The sequence below is a fragment of the Rhipicephalus sanguineus genome, chromosome 10 (genome assembly GCF_013339695.2).
Source record: "Rhipicephalus sanguineus isolate Rsan-2018 chromosome 10, BIME_Rsan_1.4, whole genome shotgun sequence".
Lineage (NCBI taxonomy): Eukaryota > Metazoa > Arthropoda > Arachnida > Ixodida > Ixodidae > Rhipicephalus > Rhipicephalus sanguineus.
Window position 1 is genome coordinate 143,455,832 of NC_051185.1, and position 25,499 is coordinate 143,481,330.

At 45.3% G+C, this 25,499-nt stretch overlaps 1 protein-coding gene across 1 annotated transcript in view; it reads left to right on the top strand.

The window, feature by feature from the left end:
• LOC119372527 (peroxidase) overlaps positions 1-25,499 on the top strand; it is a 75,558-nt gene that overhangs the window by 37,485 nt on the left and 12,574 nt on the right. The window contains exons 3-10 of the mRNA XM_037643007.2: positions 4,507-4,663; positions 10,435-10,658; positions 14,709-14,906; positions 20,068-20,220; positions 21,019-21,120; positions 21,998-22,108; positions 23,662-23,797; positions 25,270-25,473. Coding sequence (XP_037498935.1) covers positions 4,507-4,663; positions 10,435-10,658; positions 14,709-14,906; positions 20,068-20,220; positions 21,019-21,120; positions 21,998-22,108; positions 23,662-23,797; positions 25,270-25,473 — 1,285 coding nt within the window. The remainder of the gene's footprint in view (positions 1-4,506; positions 4,664-10,434; positions 10,659-14,708; positions 14,907-20,067; positions 20,221-21,018; positions 21,121-21,997; positions 22,109-23,661; positions 23,798-25,269; positions 25,474-25,499) is intronic.

The following is a 25,499-nucleotide window of genomic DNA, read 5'->3' on the forward strand; positions in this document are numbered from 1 at the left end:
AAACCACTGACAAATATTTTTTAGTTCTGAATTACTTTTATGCTCTAGATCCCTCATATTGTCGGCAGTAACAATAACGGCTGTATCATCAGCGTACATTAGCATCTCCGCCGATGTCAATATGCTTGGTAGATCGTTTACGTAAAGTGAAAAGAGTAATGGTCCCAGAACGGAGCCTTGCGGTACCCCTGTGTGTATATTTAACAGGGTGGAGGTGAGATCACGCATAATGACCATTTGTTGACGTCCGCTCATGTAACTAGAAAACAAGTCAAAAATTTTGCCGCGGAAACCGTAGTGTTGTAATTTCATTAGTAATATATCATGGTCAACCGTATCAAATGCTTTCTTTAAATCAAGAAAAACTACTGCTACAAGGAGATTATTATTTAGTGCTTCGTTAATCTTTTGTGATAAAGATAGTACAGCAGTGGAGGTGGAGTGGTGGGACCTGAATCCATGTTGCTCGGCGCATATTGCATGATATTTTTCTAGAAATACGCGCATCCGTTTTGCTAGAATTCTTTCAAAGATGTTATTTATTATGCTTAAAACAGATATAGGCCTATAACTTGAAGGGTCAGAGCGATCACCATCCTTGTACACCGGTACTACTTTAGCATTTTTCAGACAGGATGGGTATGTTGACGTACGCAAGGAGTGGTTATATATATGGCATAAGATAGGGCCCAAGACGTCAATATTGTCTTTTACTAACCGCGCTGTAATCCCATCTGTCCCGCTGGCTTTATTGGTGGCTAAATTAGTAGTAGTGCTTTGAATTTCTTCGAGGCTAATGTTGTGTACCGCAAACGTATTCGGCAATGACGGCGAAAAACATTGAGCAGTGTAGGAAGAAAACTGCATTGCTAAGGTCGGACCAATTTTAGTGAAATACTGATTAAAGTTATCTAGAGTTTGTGCATCAATAGTATCAGGTAGCACGCGTTGTCGTGGTTGATTGCCAACAACTTCGTTTACAATCTCCCAAGTTTTTTTAGAGTTGCCCTGAGCTTGTTCTATTAGGCGAGAGTAATATTCCTTCTTTCGCTGTCTCGTGAGGAGCACGGACTTATTTCTGAAAATTTTGAACTGGCCAAGGTAATATTTATTATTTTTATGCTTCTTCCATTTATGGTACCAGAAATCTTTCGTCTTCAGCAAGTCAAGGATTTCTTGTGTCATCCAAGGGCATAGCGGGGTCTTATATGAGCGCGCAGATACGTTTGAGCGGCTATCTTCAACGGCTCTGATAAGGAATTTTATTACGTTTTGGAGTTCAACATTGACGTCATCGTTATATAAGCTGTCGGGGTCAATGGCGAGAATGATACTTCGTAGTAAATTGTAATCTATTTTGCCCTTTGTTGTGATACGTGGTGTGCTGCTTTTTCGTGTGTCATTTATGGAAACAAAAACAGGAAGGTGATCTGATATCGGTTCATCATAAACGCCAGCATTAATTTCAGATGTTATGTTTGTCAAAACATGGTCAATTGTTTTTGCTGATGTACTAGTTACCCTCGTAGGTATGTCTATCAGGTTACGAAAACTGAATGAATTCAGTAATTGTGCGTAACCGGTATACTTAGAGTTATGGGTGTCAATATTCATGTCCCCAACGATTACAACCGGGTTGTTGTAATTCGCCGACAGATTAAAAAAAGTTTCTTCCATCTTGTCTAAAAATCGGTCAATGTTAGAATTCGGCGGTCGATAAACGACGCCGATTATACCAAAAGAGTGTAATCTAACAAAAAGAGCTTCTATATCAGGAGAACTGCAATTCAGTGATGATAGTTCCGTGAAAGCGTAGCCACTTTTCATTAAAAAGGCGACGCCGCCGCCACGCGAACAGGAGTCACGCTGATGCGATAGGGTTACATATCCGGGAACATGCACTGTCTCTCCTTTCTTTAACCACGTTTCCGTGATCGCCAGTACATCAAAAGTGTGTACATGTTTTGATAGAAAAGCAATGAGCATGTTCACGTTTTTTCTTATACTGCGGATATTGCAGTGGAAAATATTAGTACGCCTATCACTGAGTAGTTGATCTACTTGAGGTATCGTGACTGCCATTTTATAACGAAAGGCACTTACGGAAGGCTATGCACAGGAGTATCTATACTAGTTTCCCGAGGTCATCTTCACAGGAGATGTGAATGACCTTCGAGTTCTCCGATTTCCTTGCCAATACCTTTCCTTCAGAAACCCAAACGAATCTCCAGTTTTTGTCTTTTTTCCTCTGTATGGTCTTACTTAGTAAAACCTTATTCTCGAGACACAAGTGTTCGTTCACGAACACGGGTGCATTTGTCGTGAAACCAAGCATCGTTGTGTTCAGCCTGTTCTTCCTTGCCGATTTTAGGACCTTATCACGCTTAGACCGCGACACAAACTTTACTACGACATTTGGTACATTGTTTACCTTTGTTGGTACTCTGTGCACTACATCCACATCTTGACTGGTCAGCTCAACACGCAGACAGTCAGCAATTTTTCCTACAACATTTTCTAGGTTTTCGTTTTCGGCAAATGGGATACCTTTCAGTTCAATATTATTGCGCCTCGAATATTGCTGTAGGTCGATCAGCTGTTTTCTTGTGTCACATAGCTCTTTTTTTATTTGTGCGTTTTCTTTTTGGCACTCGAGGTTACGGTTTTTTGCATCATTGAGGTCCTTGCGCAGCGATTTTATTTCGGTTTTTAGTTCATCAAAACTGTCACTTGTAAAGTTTACAGATGCCCTGAGAGATGTTAACTCAGCCTTTATAGCGTTGTTCATGGGACTGACATTTTCCACATGAGTCTTGATATCAGAAAGAGCATCAAGGAACTTAGTAGTCATCTCAAGCAGTACCTTTCCCAAATCTTTAACAGTACTGGGTGCTTTTTCGCCCAAAGCGTTGGCAAAATCTGTCAGGGCATCAAGTTTTTTTTCCATCCTGTCGTCTGGTACACACTTCGTTTAAAATTGGTTCAATAGCATCAATAAGGCAGGTTACATAAAGTAATTCAGGTTCAGAGCAAATCGGGAGCCGCAAATGGAAAAATTGTGCTTGCGCGCACTAGTGAAAAAAGAAATCCCACCTGCAGTGTGCAGAATAATCGGTTAGACAGTCGTCCAAAGGCGGCTGCCCGATCTGCTCTGAGTGATGACAGTCGGTGCTCGCTTGCTTATATAGCCGACGAAGGCGTCACCATGCGCCCCGCGGTGCTGTAGCCGACACCACGTGGTATGAGCAGTCGGTACGTGCAAGAATCCAGGTAGTGATGCGCCGGCGCGTTGTCCACTTGTCGGCCCTTGTTCACCGTAAATACGATGAGCCAGGTAATCGCTGCCGTTCTTACGCCTGCAGTGTGCAGAATAATCGGTTAGACAGTCGTCCAAAGGCGGCTGCCCGATCTGCTCTGAGAATTGATGAGATGCACTTTGTAAGAACATTTTGCTGTCTTTAGAATGCAAAGTAATCTCTCACTAATATGACCGATTAAAGGAACACAGCCATACACACGGCGATGACCGCTTAGCATCCGCTCGTTTTAATCAATTAACAATGTAACGAAGCACGACATAATATGCGGCGCAATCTGCTAAGCATACGGCCAAATAAACTGCTCAAATGTTTATTACCAGTTAAAAGTAACTGCTCAAACTGCTCAATCGTGTCGCTGCGACACTGCGGGTCGTGTGTGTTGCGTTCTTTCGTCCCTCGTCCCTGAAGTTTGCGCTGTAGTAGCATCGAGGGATTACCAACTAGCTCAAACATGCACAATGCTATATTGACTAGCTGAAGTCCAATAATTAACTTGCCCCTAAATTATTAACGTTTACGAGGGTTTCTCCGTTCCACGTATCATCGAAAAGCTACTGCTGCAGCGGGGAATCGAACCTGCGCGTTATTGTACTAACAGCCCAAAAACAAGGCTACTGCGCCACTGCAACGGGTGACAAACGACTGAACAATTATTTGCGCTCGCTGTTGTTATTTTAACCCGCATTACTTGCAACTTCTTGTCGAGTTACGCATGTATGTGTCCGTTTTTTTTCTTATATTGCTATTTTTAAATAGTTGTGTTTGAATACATTTATCTTCTCCGGTTAATGAGACTGCCCCCCTTTGTAACACCCAGAAACCTGGAGGGCGAGTTTAACAAAGCGAAAATAATTTAAAAGCAAGGCGTGGGTTTTTGAATATTTGGGTGGACATATTCAGACCAGCAGAGCGAACATAATACCAGATGAAAGAAGGGACAAACAGTGCGGCACGTTCGTCTGCTCTCTTCTTTTTTTTGTTACTTTGCCATTCAAGTTTTACAGAGCCAACTGACAGCTTGCCGAGATGGTAATGATTCCCACTGGATGCGCGACCAACACGCTGACGACGGAGGGAACAGGCGACACAAGCGCAGCTTCGCATTTGAGATATTAGTCTAAAGAAGGCAAATCATGGAACTATAGGTGATCCCATGAACGCCTTGTTCTGTCCATGGTCTGCGCAGTTCGAATGAGGGGCGGTTCGTACCAAGGCAGGCACCCAGCGGGCTGTCCGGGAGCGCAGATGCGTCACGTGACCAGCAGAGGATCGACGGCCAGGTCACGTAGGAGGGCTCGTGCGGCCAGGCTCTTCGAGGAGACCACCCGGCTGCTCATACCGAGGTGAGCAACCGCCAGTGACGTCACAAGTAGGATAACCAAACAAAGACTTAACCCTTCCAGGCGCCACCGGCAATCTAAGAGAAAAAGAGTCTTTTTACTCTTTTTTGCTGCACATGTGACTCTCACATAAGTGAGAGTCACATGTGCAGACAAGATGACTCTCTTTATGAGAGTCGTGGGACGCGCGAATTTCCGAAAGAGACTTAGCGTGTCTTTTTAAAGAGTGTTATTACATCCCAAGACTACTAAAGAGAGCCAAAGTGCCTCTCTAAGGAGAGTTATACATGTGAGTCACATGTGCAGCAAAAAAAGAGTCAAAGGCGTCCTTGTTCTTAGAGTGTATGAGGAACTGTCTGTAGATGCGTCAGATTTACACATTATTTCAAGGCACTCGATATTCTGTTTTAACAAAAATAATTTTGTAATACGTTGGTTTGTGAGTGTTATAGTAATTGATCCTAATTAAATGTAATTGAATATCTATTTACCCTCCAGTCATTCATGCTCTGTTTTGGCATGCATAGAATGAAATGTCAGGCTAGAAATACAGTGCAAATTCGTTTTCGGTTATGTTCATTCTGAGGAAAGAAAAATTATACTTTTCTCGTGGCCCGCGGGATGCGGCGCTTCGAACTATTCGTCGAACATGGTAGTGCCTTCAGGAGAGTGAATACAATCAACAGTACACTGCAAAATGAAGTTTAATGAAGGGACATTTATTACGCAGGAGGTTCAGTTCATCAAAAGGTCAATGTATGTTGCGCTTTACTAGCCAGACACAATTAGCAAGAACAGGTACTGCAGACAATTGTGTACAAAGCGTCTCAAAGGATTAATCTGGCAGTGCCTTTATTCGGTGCAGTCTCTCTTGAAAGGAGAAACACGCGCTTGGTATATGTTTGCCGATAATTAGTAATATTCTTCAGTACATACCACATGAATTATGGTCATACAGAGCAAAAAAAAATTGGAGGTGACGCTATTCTTTAGGTGTCTGGTAGTGGGATTCGCACGTGGGCATTAGCGTGCCCTCGTGAATTCCTTGGGGTAACTTTGTGCTTCGTTGCACTGCTGAAGCAGATCTCGGAGGCCTCGCAGAAAGAAGCGCCTGGTCGAGATCTGCTCCGCTAGCTGTCGCAACGATCGCAGCTGCTCGCAAGAAAACCGTCGGCTCTTTCAATGAACTCATTCAATTAATTTTCATCAACTATCCTGACAGTTTAATTGGTACTTAAGTAAACCTATCCTCCGGTATCATATGTATCCACTATAACTGTTAACCTGAACCAGAACCGTCGAATTTGTACCAGTTTTATTTTTTTAGAGACTTTCTGAATATTCGGAAAACCGGAAGTGCGTGCTTGACCGGAAGTACTTGGAAGAGAAACAAGGCTGCCAATCGGTGCTCGTGCTACTAAAGAGAAAAAGAAAATAGATGAGGACTAGCAAAGGAAGCGGTCATTGTTTGTCCAGTTCCCTTTTGTGTATAATTTATTGCGCTAAGTTAGCATAGCTTATACGGTATGTATAGTCAAGTCGAGTCAAGTTTATTTTTCGTTCTATAGTACACAAAGAAAAGACTGAGAAAACAAAAAACTGCGTATAAAACAGCTTGGCTAGTTCATAGCACCCCCCCCCCCTCCCCGAAGAAGGACAAAAAAAACAAGCAAAAGTCGTACTGGTAACAGCACCACGGCAAACGACATGACAATATGACACTTCATGGCCAAAAAGTATGAACCCACTAGCCGAGCTACAGGCGCCACTGTGTCATACATAATAGACAGCCATGTTGTGCAAGAGGGTACCCTTCGGGATTGCGAGGGGTCTGGTATTGCTACTACCCCAAAAGATGGCACGCGAAAGCTTCGCAAAAAGCTCGTTTTCATTGAATAGAGCAGGTCAGGTGAAACTGTGATAAAATTTCAAGTAATTAGTGGACAGGTTGGTCCTGTTTGCCATAACACAAGTGGCACACACCCACGACAGCGTGGAAATGAATTGTTTCTAAAGGCCTTTAAAGATTTCTAAAGGCCTCTAAAGGCCTTCGAAAATTTGGCACGTAGGGGCAGCACTCCAACTCTTTCCGTAAGGTCTTACTTACGACGTTCCGCTTTTCTTTCACCATCACTAGCTTTGTGTACTGAATATACATTTATTTGCAAAATTCCTTCAACGCTGTAGGGGCATTACTGCAGCGGGGGGGGGGGGGGGGTGAACATACAAAGTTGACATAGTTCAACTACATCTCGATGATAGAATGCGAAAACAGAATACATAGCAGTAATAACACATAACAATAATAGCATACTACAACACATTTAGTAGAATGACAAACAGATGAAAACGTTATAATACACGTCACAAGTCACAACGATGGAAAAAGGCCACTGTTATCGGTCAAGTTTATCTTCAGGGAGTTGATTCCATTCTCTATTATCTTTTTTAAGAAGGAGTAAGCAACATTAGTGGTTCTGAAGCAGTTTTTTTTTGTATCTTATGCGTCTGTTGACAACGTTTAGAACGGCATATTGGTACCAGTAGGTACTCCGATGCTCAAGAATTTGTCATTCTATGAAATTCTAGCTCGGCCTGCGCGTAAACTTATTTGGCTCACTCCATGTACAACGCATGTTTCTAACACCATTACCCCTCTATGAGGCGTAAAAATCTCTTACGTGCGTTCGGCAAATGGCAGGCGCATTGCTCAAGTGGCGTTAGTCGTTTACAAAGGTAACGTTCTCAATCCCGCGAGCGCATTCGTATTGCCACGCGCGATGGTTTTTTCTATTTTGAAGTGACCGGCCTGTTACACGTGTAACCGCCGCTGGATGCAAGCCGCGCCGCAATGTAGGAAACTTCTCGATTGTTTCAGGCTGTTCGTTAATATTATGTGCACGTAGCGCGTAGCCGAGTTTATTATAAATCTAACGCGAGCACCATCAAGAGCGCCGGAAGGTTCGATCAGGCGTGAATAAAAGCCGACGCATTTCCAACAATCAGATTACCGACGACCGACGATTGTGCTCGACGCTATCGTTGCAGAGATTGTCACTTCTTTTTCCAGGCACAAGTTCATTCAACAAAGAGTTCCATCTTTACAGTCTGATTACCAGTCTGATTACCACCTTCCTTGCCGTCAGAACCACGTGACAGTACGTCGAGCGTGCATGTCGTTTACAAAATCGAAGAAGACTGTTTAGGTAGGCTTCGCTGCAAAAATGATAACTGGAGCCTGCTTCTCCTCAAAATTGTTTTTGCTGCGGTGAAGCCAACGCTAGCAGTGTTATACTTTTTTTTTTTAACGAGTCACGCATGGACAGGTTCTGAAGCCAGTGCAAGCTGTCACTGCGAAAAACACGTCAACTGACCTTGATTAAGCTAAATTTTGTCTCGCCCGAAGCTTCTGCACGACACAGGGCTAGATTGATGAAATTGTTACTGTTTTGACGACTAGAACTGTAACGTCTATGCTCTCGCCGTCGTCACCATCACCATCGTCATCATTCTATATTCAGTACCCCCATCATGTGCTTGTCAAGGCGCGAAAGCTTAGGGCCGAACTTTCTGCCACAGTTTTAATGAATCATCTCTGTCACTTGTCTCGTCTTGGTTTTGAGCGTCATTTGCCACTATGAAGCAGTCTTGGAAAGTGACAAATTAATGGTTACACGTTACTACTAACCAGTTACATTTCTTTTCAGATCACCTGTAAGTGCAACTCACTAATTAACCATTTCAATAATGCGCAACTGTAATACTAATGCATTTCACACGCACCGGCAACGTTACTTGGTTCAGTTACTAAAGTGTGTATGGATGCATCTAAGAATCACGTTTTGGCGATGACAGAAAAAGCAAGAGAAATTGGAGAAGTATATCATTGATACAAATTTAAGTTAAATGTGTAGTTTCTTTTTGCGATAATTCAATTACTGATTTCACAGCAATAGTAAAATAATGACTTGTTGGCACTAAGTTTACAAGTAATTTGTTAAAACTATAATCCATATGCATGGTTTCCGGATCAAGTTAATTCATCGTGGCGTCAAATCCGCTAAGCAAATGAAATTACTCAGACTCAAACACGAACACAGCACAGGCTGTGAAATGAGTATGATTTCCGCAAAAAAAAAAATTAAGTCAGAAAGCTTGTCCCCACGTGATAAACGAAGCCTGTTTATATGTCTGTTTTTGTTCAGTAAGTATGCGCACATGATATTCTGCCCTGTGTTCGTGTTTGAGTCTTCCTTCCTAAAAAAATCTGTTTCTCGCGCGTTATACGTCAATACGTTTTAACCATTCCAGGCTCATATTAGAGCTAAGCTGCTTACCTCCAGCCCATGCGTTCCCAGGGAGTGTGTTCTCGCCGGCTCGCGTCCTTATATATGTACACACCTTATATAGACACAAATGATTATATATAAAAAATGGAGACGGCATTGTCTTGCAGCGCAGCTGTAGTGTGACGTAGAGAACCGCGAGAAACTGGAGATGGCGAGACGGCGCATGCGCGCCAGAGAGAAAAGCTAAGAAAGCGGAGATGAAGAACATCGCCGCCTGCAGTCGCCCACGCCGAAGAAACGACCGTAGAGGTGTCTGCAGCAGAAACGCGAATACAGCTGCGCTGGTAATCCGTTGCCATGCAAATATCGCAGCCCCAGATTTTTTTCACAGCGAAGTTGTCTTAGTTGCCGTCGTGGAGTAGTAGTAGTAGCAGTAGGAGGAGGAGGAGGAGGAGGAGGAGGCTTCTCGGACGTCACGGGACCAGAGGGGGAGGGAATAAAGAAATGAATTAAACTAAATGATCATGATGACGCTAAATGACGGTGAGGATGAGGTTGGAAATGTCTAAGCGCGCGTATTTCAAACCTAGCGGCGGATTTACGTGACCACGTCATCTCGCCAGACAATCACACATACTCGCGCGTTTACAGCTCCGCCATTCGACGGTTTTCACGGCGTTTTGAACTGGCTGAAATTGTTTTTCCTAAGCACTACCCCACAGAGGACCACGCACCATACACTCACTTGTAGCAGTTCTTGAAGCGACAGCTGATATCTCTCCCACAGTAGCGTAGTTAGTATACCTGAACCACCTGAACGCGTTGCTACGTTTTCAAGTGCCAACTGGACTCCACCGAAGAGAGGCCACCCTGCTATGCCGGTTATGGCTATGAGTGGCTTTCATAAAGTCATTTTCTTTTCTTGTAGGAATGGCCGACAACGATTTTTGTGACGTAGGTGGTATCGAGGAAACTTTGCAGCACATCTTCTGCCTCGCTACGCTGCGCAGAGACGATCACTCGCAAGCGCTCTCGCTCTCGTTGAGCGCAGACCGACGTCTCTAGCAACTATCATCGAATATCATCTCAAAATGTTATCGATAATCAACGAAGCCATTGTTAACTTTTTTTTAAGAGGACAATAGACTTGCACGGGCGGCTGTAGAGTGATAGCGATGCCGTATACCGCACAAGTCTGCCAGACTACCACGTTTTGTTTGTGCTCCCCCGTTCTCTCCCTTTCTTTACTGTTCTAACTTTCAACCTCCCCTTCACTGTGCAGGGTAGTACACCTATTATTCTAAACTGGTTAACATCCCTGCATTTCCTCGCTCTCTTGTTTTCCTTCCTTCCAAACAGCCTCCAATTTTTTTTTCTGCTCCGGGAAACTAAACCACTAACATTGTTACTCTTCGCTGCTAACGTACTTATGTACTGAGATGTAGAAATGCTTAAATGCGCGGTCGTCGTATTTTGCCCTCACAGAGTCGCCGGTGGCCTGAACGGTCTGCAGTCGCTGCAGCCACTGGTAGGCGGCGACACCCTGTTGCTGGCCGCTCAGAGAGACTGCAACGCGGACTTGGTCCGAGTGTGTGACCCGGCCACGCCGTACCGTCGTTCGGACGGCGCCTGCAACAACCTGGCTAATCCGCGCTGGGGCATGGCTGGAACGTGCATGACGCGACTGCTGACGCCCGCCTACAACGACGGTATGTAGTACGTATATGCACGGTGAAATAAGGTGGTACCCGCAAGGGCATGCCGTCTGTGCTGTGTTTCTGGGGCTCTGCAATAATAGTTCCGATGTGTGCAATACGCAAGAGCATCACCTCCGAGATTTGTGTCTAATGTAAATTCTGGGATTCTTACGTGCCAAAACCGTGATACGATGATGAGGCACGCCGTAGTTGAGGGCGCCGAAAATTTCGACCATCTGGGAGATTTGTGTCTGTTAATTCAAAGCAAGGCGCTGGGTTTGGGCACCATATACTCCGGGCAGAAATATTTTTCCCCTGGCAACAAGAGGTGGAACAAGTAGTTAGCCGATAAATGTTAGTGTAGGTTGTGTAACACTGCTGGTTGAAGAAGAAGAAAGTAGCCTTGAATAGAGTTGACGCATGCAGACGCCGAGTTGAAGTGTACCATCTACTTTAATATTTTCTAACAAAAGTGAGTGTTTTCGTCGTAATCTGAAACTATAGAAATCTATTACTAATGTATGATGCTTATGTCTCGTCTTAACTTATGTACAATTCCTCGCACATATGTACTTTTTTTTAAGAAGGGCTGAGAGCTAAACGGACCAGATTTCTTGCGAACGAAATATAGCAGCGCACAGGAGATGTAGGATGTTGCAGAACATAACGAAGGCGCTGACTCGCAACTAATGTACTTATAGCGAGATCAACTTACCAAATACAGAGACAAAACTAATTTGTCACGAGAGAAAAGAAATGAACGCGAGTGCAAACTGAGCAGCGTGTCAATTTCATGTTTTGAATATGCTTTGAGCGCCCTTACTAAAAGTCACTTATGCGGTAACTGCAGCTTTCGGCAAGTCCTTACAGTCAGCGTGAAAGCGTCAGCTAGTTGGTTTCCAGCTTCAATACGACTGTGATCTTCGATGAAGCCTCCTCAATCGTGCCCATAGTTGACGTCGCGGAATGCCCGTCTTCAGCTGGTTTCGTTACGGCAATGAAGGCTCACCTATCGATTTCTTAACAACAGATGAAAAGGTTTATCTTGTTGCTTTTCCTGCTTATGTTGCTTTATGTATGTTTCGTGACCTGACAAGAACACCGCACCGGTGCCGTTGTAAATGGCACTAATCCATGCATACTTTTATTCGCAAGCGTTCATACACAAATACGTATAGCAACTGTAGCACGTATTGATGCATCTTGTACCACCCTTCCCCCACCTACTCATGCTTACGGCTTGTTAATGTTAGCAAAAGGAGCTCGATGTGGCCGAGTTGCTGTAGCATACACGTCTGTTGTAAGTGTTCCTTATGGTCCTCGTGTTTTTGAGCATCGTTTTCTCATTCAGTAATGTTAGCAATATTGTGGAAATAAATAAATATAGTATAGCATAATATGGCACAGTATAGTATGACATGGTATCGTACTTTATCGTATATTACAGTGAAGAATAGTATAGCATGGTATGGTGTGGTATGGTAAGGTACAGTAGTAAAAGTGTCAGTTTCGCCGCAAGGACGAAGCAATGAATGTGATAGAAATATATTGGAATGTCACACGAAGGACAGTAAAACAGCTCGAAACTTTAAAACTCAAGCACAAAGGACGCATGAAAATAACACACACAGGACGAGCGCAAACTAATAACAACTGTCACAGCTCGACACTGGTTGCGCGCTATTCAAGCACAAGGAAGGACGCACGAAAGGAACGCACAGGTAGAGTGACCTAGTATTTTAGGTCACTCTAGCACAAGTATACACAGGACGAGAGCGAACAACTGTCACGGCTGTTTCTTCTTTGTGTTTGAGCAGCGCGCTTCAAGTGTCGACTATGCACAACCCAACGCTGTTAGCTTGCTTTTTTGTTTTTTCCTTTTTTTTTTGAACACCGCGGCGCGTGGAGTGACCCTTCTGTGTCTCCTGAAGCGCGGTGGCGTTCAACGCATTATTACGCCGACCAACCGCCTTATCACCACCGTCTTTTTGCTGTCGTGGCCATTTCGTTAACTTAATATATAACAAAATTTGCACAGCATGACATTAGCGTAAGGTTTAGTCTTACCGCCGTATCGTGGGCCTTACGACGTGGAAGCCGCCTGCGTTAGCCTAAGGGTTGATCTTCAGGACCCGAATAAATTTCATCATACCATGACATTAGCGTATGAAGAACAAAATTACAGGTCACAACATGAAAATCATGACACGCAGGTCACGTAAATCATGATCTAACCGCCTGCGTGTCCGTGCTCTCGTGGCCGTGTGGTATACCAAAATATGCATACCACGACATGAGTGTATGGCGAACATGAATTACATGTCATGACAAGAATATCGTTACTTGCGTGTCTTGTAAGCCGCCTGCTTCGAGCAACGTCTATTACCACAGCACGTTGGAATCGGCGGCTCGGAGGCGTTGTTTTAACGTTAGACGCCTGGAGCCTCCAGTCTGCGTTTCCTGCCGCGCGGTGGCGTTCGACGCATTGTTTTCTCGGCGTTCCACATCGCGAGTGGTTACAAAAATGGGCCACGTTTAGCGCGCATCTCAAGGGCAGTTTTAAAACTGAAAGAAAGCCTAGTAACGTTGGGGGCAACGACCTTTAAAGCGCGCACTTCGCGCCATCCAGCGGGTGAACACGCTGAAGCACCTCCGAGCTTTGCGTACCGCCAGCGGTAAGTGATGTATATAAATAGCTTGCCGTTAGTATGATGGAAGACGCATGGCGCGTTGTAAAGTTACCTAATGCTGTGCGCTGCGGAGTTGCTTCGACACATATTGTCGGAGCAACTCAGCAATATGCGTCGAATTGCTTCGAGTTGTCGATGAATTCACCCTCGCGCTGCCAACTGATAGCTTCCTGGTTAGCTCAATTGGTAAAGCGACCGCCCCGGAAAGGCATTGGTTCCGGGTTCGAACCTCGGACCAGGATGAATTTTTCGGCGACTAAGAAGCTTTCTTTCTGATAAATTCGTTTGGATTTCCTTGTGGCTTCGTGCTACAAACGGGTGGTTGTCTATTTTACCTTTCTTAACCCTTCCGCCACTTTGCGGGATTCCGCAGAACTGATTTACAATTGCGGTATGGTATAGTATGGTATCGTATAGTATAGTAAAAAACGAGGTGTGATAGCCAGAAGAGCGTCGCATATTGGACGCAGAATTTGTCGCCATCCCGCAGCATGTTAAAATGTGATTGAACACCACAGCCGCACTAGAGGGAAACGCAAAGCGCGTCGCGCCGCCCCGGTAGCCCGGCCGCGATTTTTTTCGGGGCGAGCGCGTGAGCGGGAAACGCAGTGTTACAGCCATGGTGAGGCAAGCGCGCGTCGCAGAGCTATGTTTGGTGTGGATTAGCGTGTTGCTATGAGAGACGCCGACGCTGACGCTTTTACGACGCTTGGGCAAAGGTCGCCACCTCGCGGTGTGTTAAGGCATTGACAAAATTCAACCATGGCCTCCGAGATTAGCCGGCGGCGCGGCGCGCCGCCGGCTAATCTCGGAGGCCATGATTCAACTTCTATTGAAAACGCGGCGAATGGGGCGGACGCGTAAACGCGTTGCAGGTGCTAGTCGCGGAGGCCACAACAATGACGAATTACTTTACCTTACCACTCCGAGAGGTCAACACCACCCCGCCGACCAGGAGAGTGGTAGATATAAAAGGCGCGTTCGTAAAGCCTCCAGAGTCTGTGACCGTGGTGCAGTGGATAGCGTAACCGGCATCTGTTGTTGCGGACCGAGCGGTCGTGGGTTCGATGCCCGTTGAGGGTAGGTTTTTTTCTTTGCCATCTGATTGTGTATATTTTTTCGACGTCATTTCCGTGACGGAAATACGTCACTGAAGTCTTGGTGGACCCCGGCATAAAACACTTTCGTGTTAATATAGCATAGCATGGTACAGTAGGTTATAGTAGGGTTTGGTGACGTACGCTGTCGTATAGAATAGTATGGAAGGGTTTTGTATGCTATGGCATACGATGGAGTACGTTATGGTTATGTATGGCATGTAGTATGGTATAGTACAGACACGCGCTTGCCCCATGATGTGTGTGTTTCGCAGGAGTGAGCAGCCCTCGGCTGGCCAAGAGCGGCCAGGAACTGCCCAACGCGCGGCTCATCTCGTCCCTGGTGCACCCTGACCGGCGACTGCCCAGCCCACACTTCTCGCACATGCTCATGCAGCTGGGACAGTTCATCGACCACGACTTGGCGCTGGCGCCGCTCGAGGCGGACCCCGGAGAGATCAGGAACCTGGGAAGTACGTACACGCCGTTACGTCACCTTCAGCCGTAAAAGAATGGCTCAGCTAAGTGCTACAGACGAAAGACGGGAAATGGTCAAAGTGCCAGCTAACGTTTCCATTCGAAAGAAGGCCTTACCCATATCTCGTATGTGTGGGTCATTTCAGAAGGAGATTTTGCGTGAAAATTCGAACAACTTATTGACACCTATCTACAGAATTACTAAAATCTGGCCGCTAATTCTGAAATAGAGTTTTTGTTTCAGAGCTATGTTTCAACACATGGTGACCGCATGGGGGTGCCTCACGAAAGAGTGCTTGAGACGGGTCGTGTCTGTGTAGGTCATGAACGTACTTATTAAGGGAAAAAGAATAAATATGGGACGAATTCCGTCATGTGCGGGCCGGGCCGCTAGCGAAAGGTCCGCTGGCCGCGTGTTTGAGACCCCCACTCTGAACTATAAGTACTAGTCTCGAGGCAGTATGCGCATTCCTTTATCTATAGACATAAAAAGAGACTCTTCGTACACGGAAACAACTTTGAAACAAGCTTTTTCGCTTCGGCGTGTCAGACAAGCACGTGTCCGGAAGCTTCTTGGGGCCGCGTGCTTGCTGTTGTTATAGCGATCGCTAAACTGTCTACATATTTATTTATTTATTTATTTATTTATTTATTTATTTATTTATTTATTTATTTATTTATTTATTTATTTATTTTATTTTTACATACTTCAGCCTCAATGAGGCTAATGCAGGAGTGGGAAAAGAGAAAGAACACAATAACAGCAAATCTACATTCATGAACAGGCTTCCAGAAATTCTTCGAGTGGTAAGCAACGCACACATAACATGAAGCGAGCGACGCACACATATAACATGAAGCCAGCAAGATCGCGGCAACGATAGATCGCTTGCTTCAAGCTCAACCTGCTCTGAGGGGCAGACGATGACGTCATTTAAAGGATTCCGCCACATTTGCTCAGGACCCGACAGTAGCTCTCTTCTGCAGTATAGTTTTCGGGGTTTTCTTTTTAAGCTAATATAGTGTAGAGCTCCTTGAACTGCAGAAATTAGCACCATTAGCCTTTGCACGTCTGCAAGCGTTCACGAAATCTCCTTCAAGCCTTGGTACCATGATCGTTCGTCTGGCCCTTTCTCTTAATAGCTCACTTAAGTCCGTCTTAAAAGTGTTCGTTTCATTGCAACCTCCATTCATCTGGCATTTTGTAGCGAAAACAATCCTGAGAAGAGCGTTTGTTCACCGCACCTTCCCTGCATTTAAGGATGTTTGCGCGCATTCTCGGAACGCCCCGTGTATTTGTAAACGGGAAAAACGGCACAAAAGGAGACAAAGCACTAGCGAAGGAGCACACATGACGAGCGCTGTCCTGTGGTGTGCTTCGTCTCCTTTCGCGTTTTTTTTTTTGGGGGGGGGGGGGGCAGTCCGACGGGCCGAGGACGCCGCCAGGACCCAAGGGCTCCTGGCTGACGCCTAGGCGTGGGACCCGAAACCACCGAAGCCGCTGGATTCTTTACAATAAAGTTTCACCCTCCTCCCCTTTACAAATGTGTAACCAACTAGCCCAACGAACCACATCCCGTATACATTGTTGGCTGGACGAACAGCGTCGCCTTGAACACAGTATCTACTACAACTCTCCCTCCTCCTTTTTATACCAAAGTCGTGCCCACGAACATTCTGAACACCAGGCACGCATTATTCGCTCGACGAGAAAACCAGACGGAGGACGATATGCTCTACCGGAAGACGTACGGACAAGCAGAGCACCCCGGCCATCTTGTGCGCTTATCCGCTAATCCGACTACGTTCACTCACACGGACGTCTGGCGTTCACGGAAGTAAACGTTCCACTCGCGCACCAACCAAGCCGCGCTGCGAAACGAAAACAAACGGGACACGCGGCCAGGCCGGGCTTAATTTAATAGAGCGATACGGCCGCTTCAGAAACGGCGTCGCATCCTTTGCTTTTCGTGCCTGAACAGCGAGATGTTGGGAAGAAAAGGAGAAAGGGAGGGTCGGAATGTTGTTGAGGAGGAGGGCAGAGTGAGAGGACCTGCCGTATATTGCCAGAGCGCGGTCCTTGAGCATCGGCCCGCGGAACATTCCCGAGGGTGCTATCTCACTCTATTCAATTAGGGCTCTCACACAGGCTGCTTTCGATACTCTTTCTTTTTTTTCTGTTTCTAATTTTCCCGTCTATTTATTTTGCGGCTCTCCTTCGTTCGCGTACCACACGTGTATTGCCGAGTAGATACGCCGGAGATGATGAAGCGCGCTCAGTGAATCTTATCTGAAGACGGTGAACTAGCGTGCACAGCGGTTGTGGTTAGGATAGTATTTTCTTAACGCAACTAGTTCGAGATAAACATCTACGTGTTTACGGAAGAACAGGTGTCGGTAACTTTTGACTAAACCACAACTTTACTGCTTGTACCCCCGGCTCTATTCTAACACAGCTCTGTACACCCAAAAGAAAGTATGTAGAACGCGTGGTGTTTGAAAAAAATAAAGTCATTCTTAATGGAGGTGAAAAAAAGCGAAACGCGTGAGTGCGCCGGAAAGTTCGCAGCGTCAGGATTGGAGTGCACGGGTCTTTATTTATAGGTAAATTCATAACAGGATAAGCATATCGGCTTTATCGTGAAAAGTCAGGAAAGTGTGCGGACCACGGCCATGCCATGAAATGCAGAGAAAGACGTCCAGTGAGTGCTCATCGTAATGTTTCAGCGGGCGCGAGCCCAAAAGACTGCTTATAACTGGCAAAGCTGTTCCTCTTGGTTATATTCTTTCCCTTCGATAATCAACCTCATGGTCCTCTTGCCTTCAAGTCCATTAAGTATAATTCCGTGTATTCTATTCCCAGTAATATGGGTGACCATATGCATTGGACTCTGCCCATACAGACATCCTTTGTAGGCTTGCAAGCATTGTGTGCACATTGCTTTTGGTTATGTCTTCTTGATTATTACTTTTAGCAAATGGCTTGTCTATGCATCGGTCGCCTTTGTCTGCACCAGGGTGTCGGAACGGAACGAAGACCGAAAACGAAAAACGAAAAAAACGATATTTTGGACCGGAACGAAAACGTAACCGAAACTTTATCTATTATTTCGTTCCGGAGTGAAAACGAAATTTTTTCAATCGTTTTTCAGTTCACGAGAAAACTTCGCAATCCGGAGCAACTGAGCTCGCACAATGTGAGCACATCTTATGGTACGGTATTAGCGCGTACCTCTGGCAGGAATTCCAAAGCAAAGATATGTTGAAATTGTGCGAAAAACGAAAACAGTGGCAACCAGAGATGTTTATATTAATGCAAGTGGATTTTTGCGCGCCTGTCACGCAGGCCAGCGTAGAGAGGGCATTGTCGGCGCCGAAGTTTGTTACAGCGAAAGCTGTTATGAGATCACAACAGCTGATTTTGGCGCCATAATTGTCCACCGACGCCGGTGTTCATGACCGCTAACGCGTGATATAAAAAAATAAATGAGAAACAAATTTCTAGGATCGGATGGCATTTCAACCAGTGCCCATTGCGTGGCAGTCGGGTCTTCCACAACAGTGCCACGCTACTGCTTCTATATGCTTGCGAGGAGCGCTTGACAAGCGTGAGTGCTGACGAGCAGTGCGGCCCAGTGTTCCGTATGCGATGCGAAGGCACAAATAGGTGCCCGAGCGGTGCACTGTTCCAACTAATAGCAGCAGATCTAGAGGGTCTCATTCCTCATTAACCAAATCTTATTTTTCTCCATATTCACAACCGCTCCAGACGCGTGCCAAAACTGCTTAGTTTTCTTGAATACTACTTTTGTCAGCATAAACATAGGCTACGTCGTCATTTTACCATTAACACATTTAAGCATAAACAATATTAAAACACCACCATTCGTTCAAACACGCTGACCATGCAAATACTATAGGTAGCGGGAGAACTGCACCTGTGGGAATTAGTAGGGTGGTTGTACTATACACGAGATATGTAACCAAGCTACTATCCCTCGATCTCGGTAACCTGTTTTGCGTACTCTTGCAGTTCTTAATGCATCTGATGACATCAGCTTTATGGGGCGTTCATTCTTAACTCGATAAAACTATCAAGATGCCTTGCTTACGTGGAGGAATTACATTGATGGAATTGAACTGCCCGGCCATTCCCAGAGTCCGAATGCGCCAAGTTTTTTTCATTCCGAGGAATTGAAAGGAATGGAATTGCGGCAAGTTCTAATTTCCCGCAATGGAATTGAAATGGAATGGAGGCGCCCATTCCGCCACACTGCTTCCCACCCACTGCAAAGTGCTCAGCCATAATTCTTTATCATCATCAGTCACAGCGCAAAGTGCACATAATGCCTTACATATGTGTAGCGTGTACAACGAGAGTCCGAAGAATGAAGAAAAATGGCATAGTGGGAACTTCTCTACTTCAGAAGAATTGGGATGATTTATGGCGTAGTGGGTACCTTGCATGTGTACTTGTATTATTGCCCCAAGAGACTCTCCAGCGGGCTCTACAAAGTCCGCTCTTCCAGCTTTCGTTGTCACTGTGCTGCGTGTGTCGCGCAGGCCTGGCGATCTCTTTATCAGAACAGCGGTCTCGCACATCAGAGAGTACACTCAATGACGTGCTGCGTCTGAGATCGTACTCACTCCCTTGACACAAAGCACTGAGCCCCCTGAAAAATTCGTATTTGTCTTTTGAGAAAATAAATACTATGACTTTGAAATTAATACTGGTTTGTGCTAGTTGGTAGAAATCGTGGTACAGTTACTTCCGCTCCTCTGAAGAACGTATTTTACCCTTGTCCCACTTTCCTAAGAGCAGGGCAAGTAACTACATCACAAATCCAATGTTCGTAATGATTACCTTAACTTCAAATTTTTCCATAAAAAATACCGTTACGAACCGTTACGGAACATTTTTTTTTTTCGTTCCGGAACAGAAACGGAACGGAACTTTTTGCGGTGGAACGAAACTAAAACCGAAACGAAAAACATTTCGTTCCGACACCCTGGTCTGCACAACGCTGTTAGTCTTGCCATAAGCCCAGAAATTCGTAATAAGCAAGCAACACGCATCTTCATAACCTCCCCCCTCCCCCTGTACTTTCCTGTGCGTCGTCTCCCTTAATTAAACCCCATAATTTCATGTGATTTCAGATCCGAACAACCCGATCGACTGCTGCAGCCCCGACCGCTGGGTGCTTCCCGAGTGTTACTCCATCGCTGTGCCAGAGGGCGACACCTTCTTCGGTCCACTAGGACAGACCTGCCTCAACCTGCCCCGCTCGGCGCCCTGCTCCTGCCAGCTGGGTATGACGTCATGATCACGTGATTGCAACATATATATGCTTCACAGTGGACCACATTTTTTCTCGGTTTAGTTGCACACTGCTCATCTCGTTGCTTTTACGCTCTGTCTTTGCTTGTGTATGTTCTCTCGAATAGACAAGTAAGGCACAACGTACAAGGGCCATATTCTTTCATTTTGGTTTCCTTCCTGTATATATGTATATTTTTTCTTTTTTTAAATTTCGAAAGCTTGCCCTAAGGCTTAGTGCAAAAACGTGTCAAACATACACGAACAAATTTGATTTGTGCACAATATGTAGGAGTGAACGCTGAATCGAACGATTAAGGTCGGTTGGTCGGCCTGTATTTTCAACAGTGACCCAGACTAAATTTCGCTGCACGAACAGGAAACGCTCATCCATTCATTGTTCGTATTCTTGTTTCTTTGTATATTGTGGTTTTCTTTATTTCGATATTCATTCATTATTTGATTATACTACACGATTGGCGCCTTAAAAGTGTTATTTATTCATGTCTGTAAACGCGAATATGCTGCTTATATGTGCTCAACGTGTACGTTAAGAGCTTAAAAACATCAACGGCTAAATAGGGGTGCATGATTGTGCCGACAGCACTTAGGCATTTTCTATACACTTATTTAGTTCTCACATACCATGTTCTGTCACATACCATGACTCTCAGTCAACAGTGAACAAGACAACAAGTGTTACCCGGTCAACAAACGTAAATAAACATCTTACACGCTCGTTATACCGTTTAATGTGTACGGTGAGCTGAAGCGAGCATCCTATTCGACAGGTCCTCGTGAACAGCAGGATTCGCTGACGTCATACCTGGACGGATCGCACATCTACGGAAGCAGCGAAGAGGACACCAACCGGCTCCGACAGTTTCAATCCGGTAAATGCTGTTCTAAGTAGAGGTGCTTTTAACGTGAAAGCTTTCGAATCGTATCGGTAAAGCATATTCGACGAAAACAAGCTATAGAATGTACAATCGTGAACCGGTTCCCGCTTCTAAATAATACAAAGTCATAAAGTCAGTTTGGCAATAGGATAAAACCATTGACGTCACTTGTTACCATCCTGTGAATCGATGAAACGAAGGAAAATTGATTGTATCTGGTGTACCGTGATAGAGATACGACGAAAATGTAACTGCGCATCACCACAAACAAAGAAGATGCAAGGAAAACCCCAGTGTGATTGCTGGGGCTAGTTGGTTCGAGAGAGAGAGAGAGAGGTTTATTTATTGAAAGGCAGTGAGGTCGGCCTGAGCGATAGCATGCTCTAGCCTGCTACTTTAGTGTGCGCTGATGGAATGTATTGCAAGGAGAACTCTACCAAATTAATCCAACAGGCAGTTAGATCCAGGAAAGCATGTGTAGGGAACGTTAATTGTTGTCTCTAACTATAGTGTGGTAATGATGACGTAAATTGAGATTAGTTAAAGTGAACGAAAATCGCCCTTTCCGTCCACGGTATCCGAACCCAAAACCTCCTAATTATGCGTCGTAGATAACTGGCAGAGCATCGGACGAGTAATTCGAAGGTTGGGGGTTCGGATCCCAGGTTGTGTCCAACAAAAAAACGAGCCCCTCGAAGCAAAAAAAAATATTCCCCTTCTTTCGTTGAAGAGCTCAGACAGGCACGAGCTAACAGGACCAACCGCTCTGTCCAGTTAACCCGTTCTGTACGAGTTCTCCTCATTATGGATTCATTCGTTAGGGGGGTTGACTAGGTCGCACCTGGTATTTAAACGGTGCCTTCTCCCACAGGTCTCCTACGGGCGCAGTCGCTGGAAGGCGAAGAGCTTCTGCCGCAGAGCTTCTTCCCAATAGAAGACCGGTGCAGCAACTTGGAGACCGGCGAGATCTGCTTCCGAGGCGGTAAGCGATAAGACTCGCTTCTTCGTCACTGGGTGAGCAACACAGTGTCGCGATAACTCATCGATATCTGAACGTGGTGAAGCGACTGCACGGGGGGGACAGAGGGAGGGCGGGCCGTTATTTAACGAAATTCGCGGTGAATATTGTAGATATGATCGCATCTGCTCTGCATAAGAAAGATTGTTAAATTAGGTAGCTAATCGACAGCAAGGTGCTAGGAGGAGGAGGAGAGAAAAAAAGCGTCAAGCAGAGCCAATTCAGGTTTTCGTTTGCGTACATGAGAGAGCATGGATTGTTTAAGATTGAATAATATAATGTTGGTCTTATAGCGGTATATAACCTACATTAGCAGGCACTAGCCAACGCGCAATATCATTTACCCAGCATATGGTAACACCAGCCGACGTTTACCAATCGTTTACACATATTCAGCAGACATAGGGCATATCACTTAGCCAACATTGGTAAAATATTCAGGCAGAGTCGACTGAGAATGTTGTGCATGCGTGATTCGGCAAAAAAAACATAACACATAAAAACACATAACAAGGCAAGGAAATATATGAACATAGTTCGGAGCTGCGCCACAAAAGTTGTGGCCTTGAGTTCTTTATACGGAGCTACTCAATTAAGCTGTAGTCTTGAATGAAAGGACTGAAAATAGGGGAGTGCGAATATTCGAAAAGCTCGAATAACGAATCGAATAGCGTTCTATTCGATTCGAGTACTCGAATCGAATAGCACTTATTCAAAATACCGAATATTTCTCGAATAATAACCACACCGTTGAAAAAAAAAAGAAACCTCAAAGGAACGAAACGTTGGAAGAGAGAAGGATAACATTTCTTGTCTTAATCGTCGAATTACCGAAATGCCTGCAGCTCAAGGTTTTACGAGACTGCCGACGCTATGTTGATTAGAGGATGAAGGCATGTCGCGGAAGCGACATGGTCATCAATCCACTGTCTTTATTATGACATCCATGATGCTGTTGGCTCACGAATATTGTTTAATATTTATACATATATCAGTTTTATTTAAGCTGTTGTCAAAGTACCACCTTGAATACTGTAATCTCTTTTGTAAATCAACCTGCAATTACAAAACGAGCTTGCCTTAGTTTACAAAATTGTGGTATTTTTTGCCGGTTAAAAGTAATCGTAATGTTCCTTTGTTAAAGCTAGTGAATATTTCGTTCAAGTAAAATGTTGTGGAATTCTTGGTTTGTTACGAAAATGGTTGCCTTACTATCAAAAACTATTCGAATAGTATTCGATTCGTATTCGTATTCAATTCGATGTCATCGCTATTCGATTCGTATTCGATTCGGTTCAAAAATTCACTAATCGCACGCCCCTAACTGAAAATGACAAAATTTCTGAAGCGTGAAAGTTAAAGTAAATCAATATATTACTGAGACAGTAGGGAAGCTTCCCATACTCTTTGCGTCGTATAGTTGACTCATACACGTCTGATAAAGCTTTGACTGAAGACTTGCGACCTCACTTCAAGAAGCGGAACAGTGCTGACTGAGTCGCTCTGCGCATGCGCAGGTGACGAGCGCGTGAACGAGCATCCGGCGCTGACGAGCATGCACACGGTGTGGCTCCGGCACCACAACCGTGTCGCCCGCCGCCTGCAGCAGCTCAACACTCACTGGGACGACGATAGGCTCTTCCACGAGACACGGTACGAGCGCATGCGCGCTTGGTGCTCGCTATCTGAGATGTCGCGACAACGGCTAAAGCTATAGAGCTGGTAGAGCTTCATATTGAAAGTGCTAGAGGGAACTCTAGTGCTGCAATCGGTTAGACATTATGGCAATGATAAGTATAGGCCAGATTATTTCTACTCGTACTTTCGCACCCACGTGTAGAATAAGCCTGCGTAATCTTGACCCCAGCTATCATGAGTCGGCGCGGCCAGCGCTAGGGGCTGCGGTCTTGGTTACGTCATGACTCATGGCGAGCGAACACTCCAGGTCAGCACAGCCACCATGAGATAAGGACAGGCTAATTGTTATCGTGATCGTCCGTTCCATCCATGTGATCAGCAGCTCTCCACCAAAAATGGCTGCCCCTGGAAGCGATGAAAATTCTGGTCTATAGTACGCGTAGTACGCGTACTATAGTGACACTATACTTATCATTGTCAAACATTCGAGGCACAACATAGTACGTATGACACTGATAAATATAGTATCATTATGTCAATGATTATAACTATAGTACGCATAATACGTATAGTACATATAGTGGCATGTAAGTATAGTACCTATCTTGTTTAAAGCGACGCATCTGTCTTTAATTGCTTAACAACTTTTCTAAACGCAGACGCCAAAAACAAACAAATAAATAGACATTGTTTTGCCAAGGCGTCCAAGTTAACCTCGAAGATACTTTACTAGGTAGCCCTAGAGCAGAAACTCGAGCACATGCAGCAGGCTGTTCCTTAGCGCCCTGACTGTTGCTGTTGTGCGTCATGTGAGATCACGGAGAGTCCATTCGCACTTCAACAGCGTGGGGTCGCGTGACGTGAGCAGAAACGTCACTAGCTGTCGACCCTGGCTCTGGCAGTAGTGGTGCCGGCCGGATAGCGAGAACAGCTAAGTGGTACGGTGTCAGTTGCTGCCTACGCCCCAACCACCCGAGTGATACGGACCAACCAGTGAAACTGGCAAAATAGCGATACTTACGCGACACTGGGCACAACCCTGCCTCTCGTTCATACCTTACGGCGGAGCAATATGTGACGTTTCTGCTCAGGTCACGTGATCCCGAGCTGTTGGCTTCCAAATAGACTATCCCGTAAGACCATGAACCCATTGGCATTCAGGACTGTCTGGTCACTTTCTATCGTTTCTGTCTTTTAGACATGTTCATACCCCAGCCTCTTTGCTAGACCAGTATCCAGATGCAAGTTGTGATGCGACCAGCAGATCCATTTTCTTGAATGCGTTGGCAACATGTAACGATAAACAGAAAAAAGTGCCGATTTCGAAAAGCTTTACGTTCGCAAGCGACCCTTGCAATTGGTCAGCCGACTTCCCCAATAACAGGTCCAGCATCACGATCGGCTGAAATATTTCTCCTAAGAGTTATTCGGTGTGCTCTTGAGAATACAAACCCAGTTTAACTGAACTGACACTGGGTCGTGCGCAGGCGCATCTTGAATGCCCAGTGGCAGCACATCGTGTACGCCGAGTGGCTGCCGCCCATCCTGGGACCAGAGGCGATGGTGCGTTACCAGTTGGTGCCCACGGGCCGCAGTCGCTACGCGCCTGACGTGGACGCCACCATACTCAACGAGTTCGCCGCCGCAGCCTTCCGCCTGGGACACACGCTCATCGACGGCGTCTTCCAGAGGTACTACCATGCTGTAGATCTAGGGA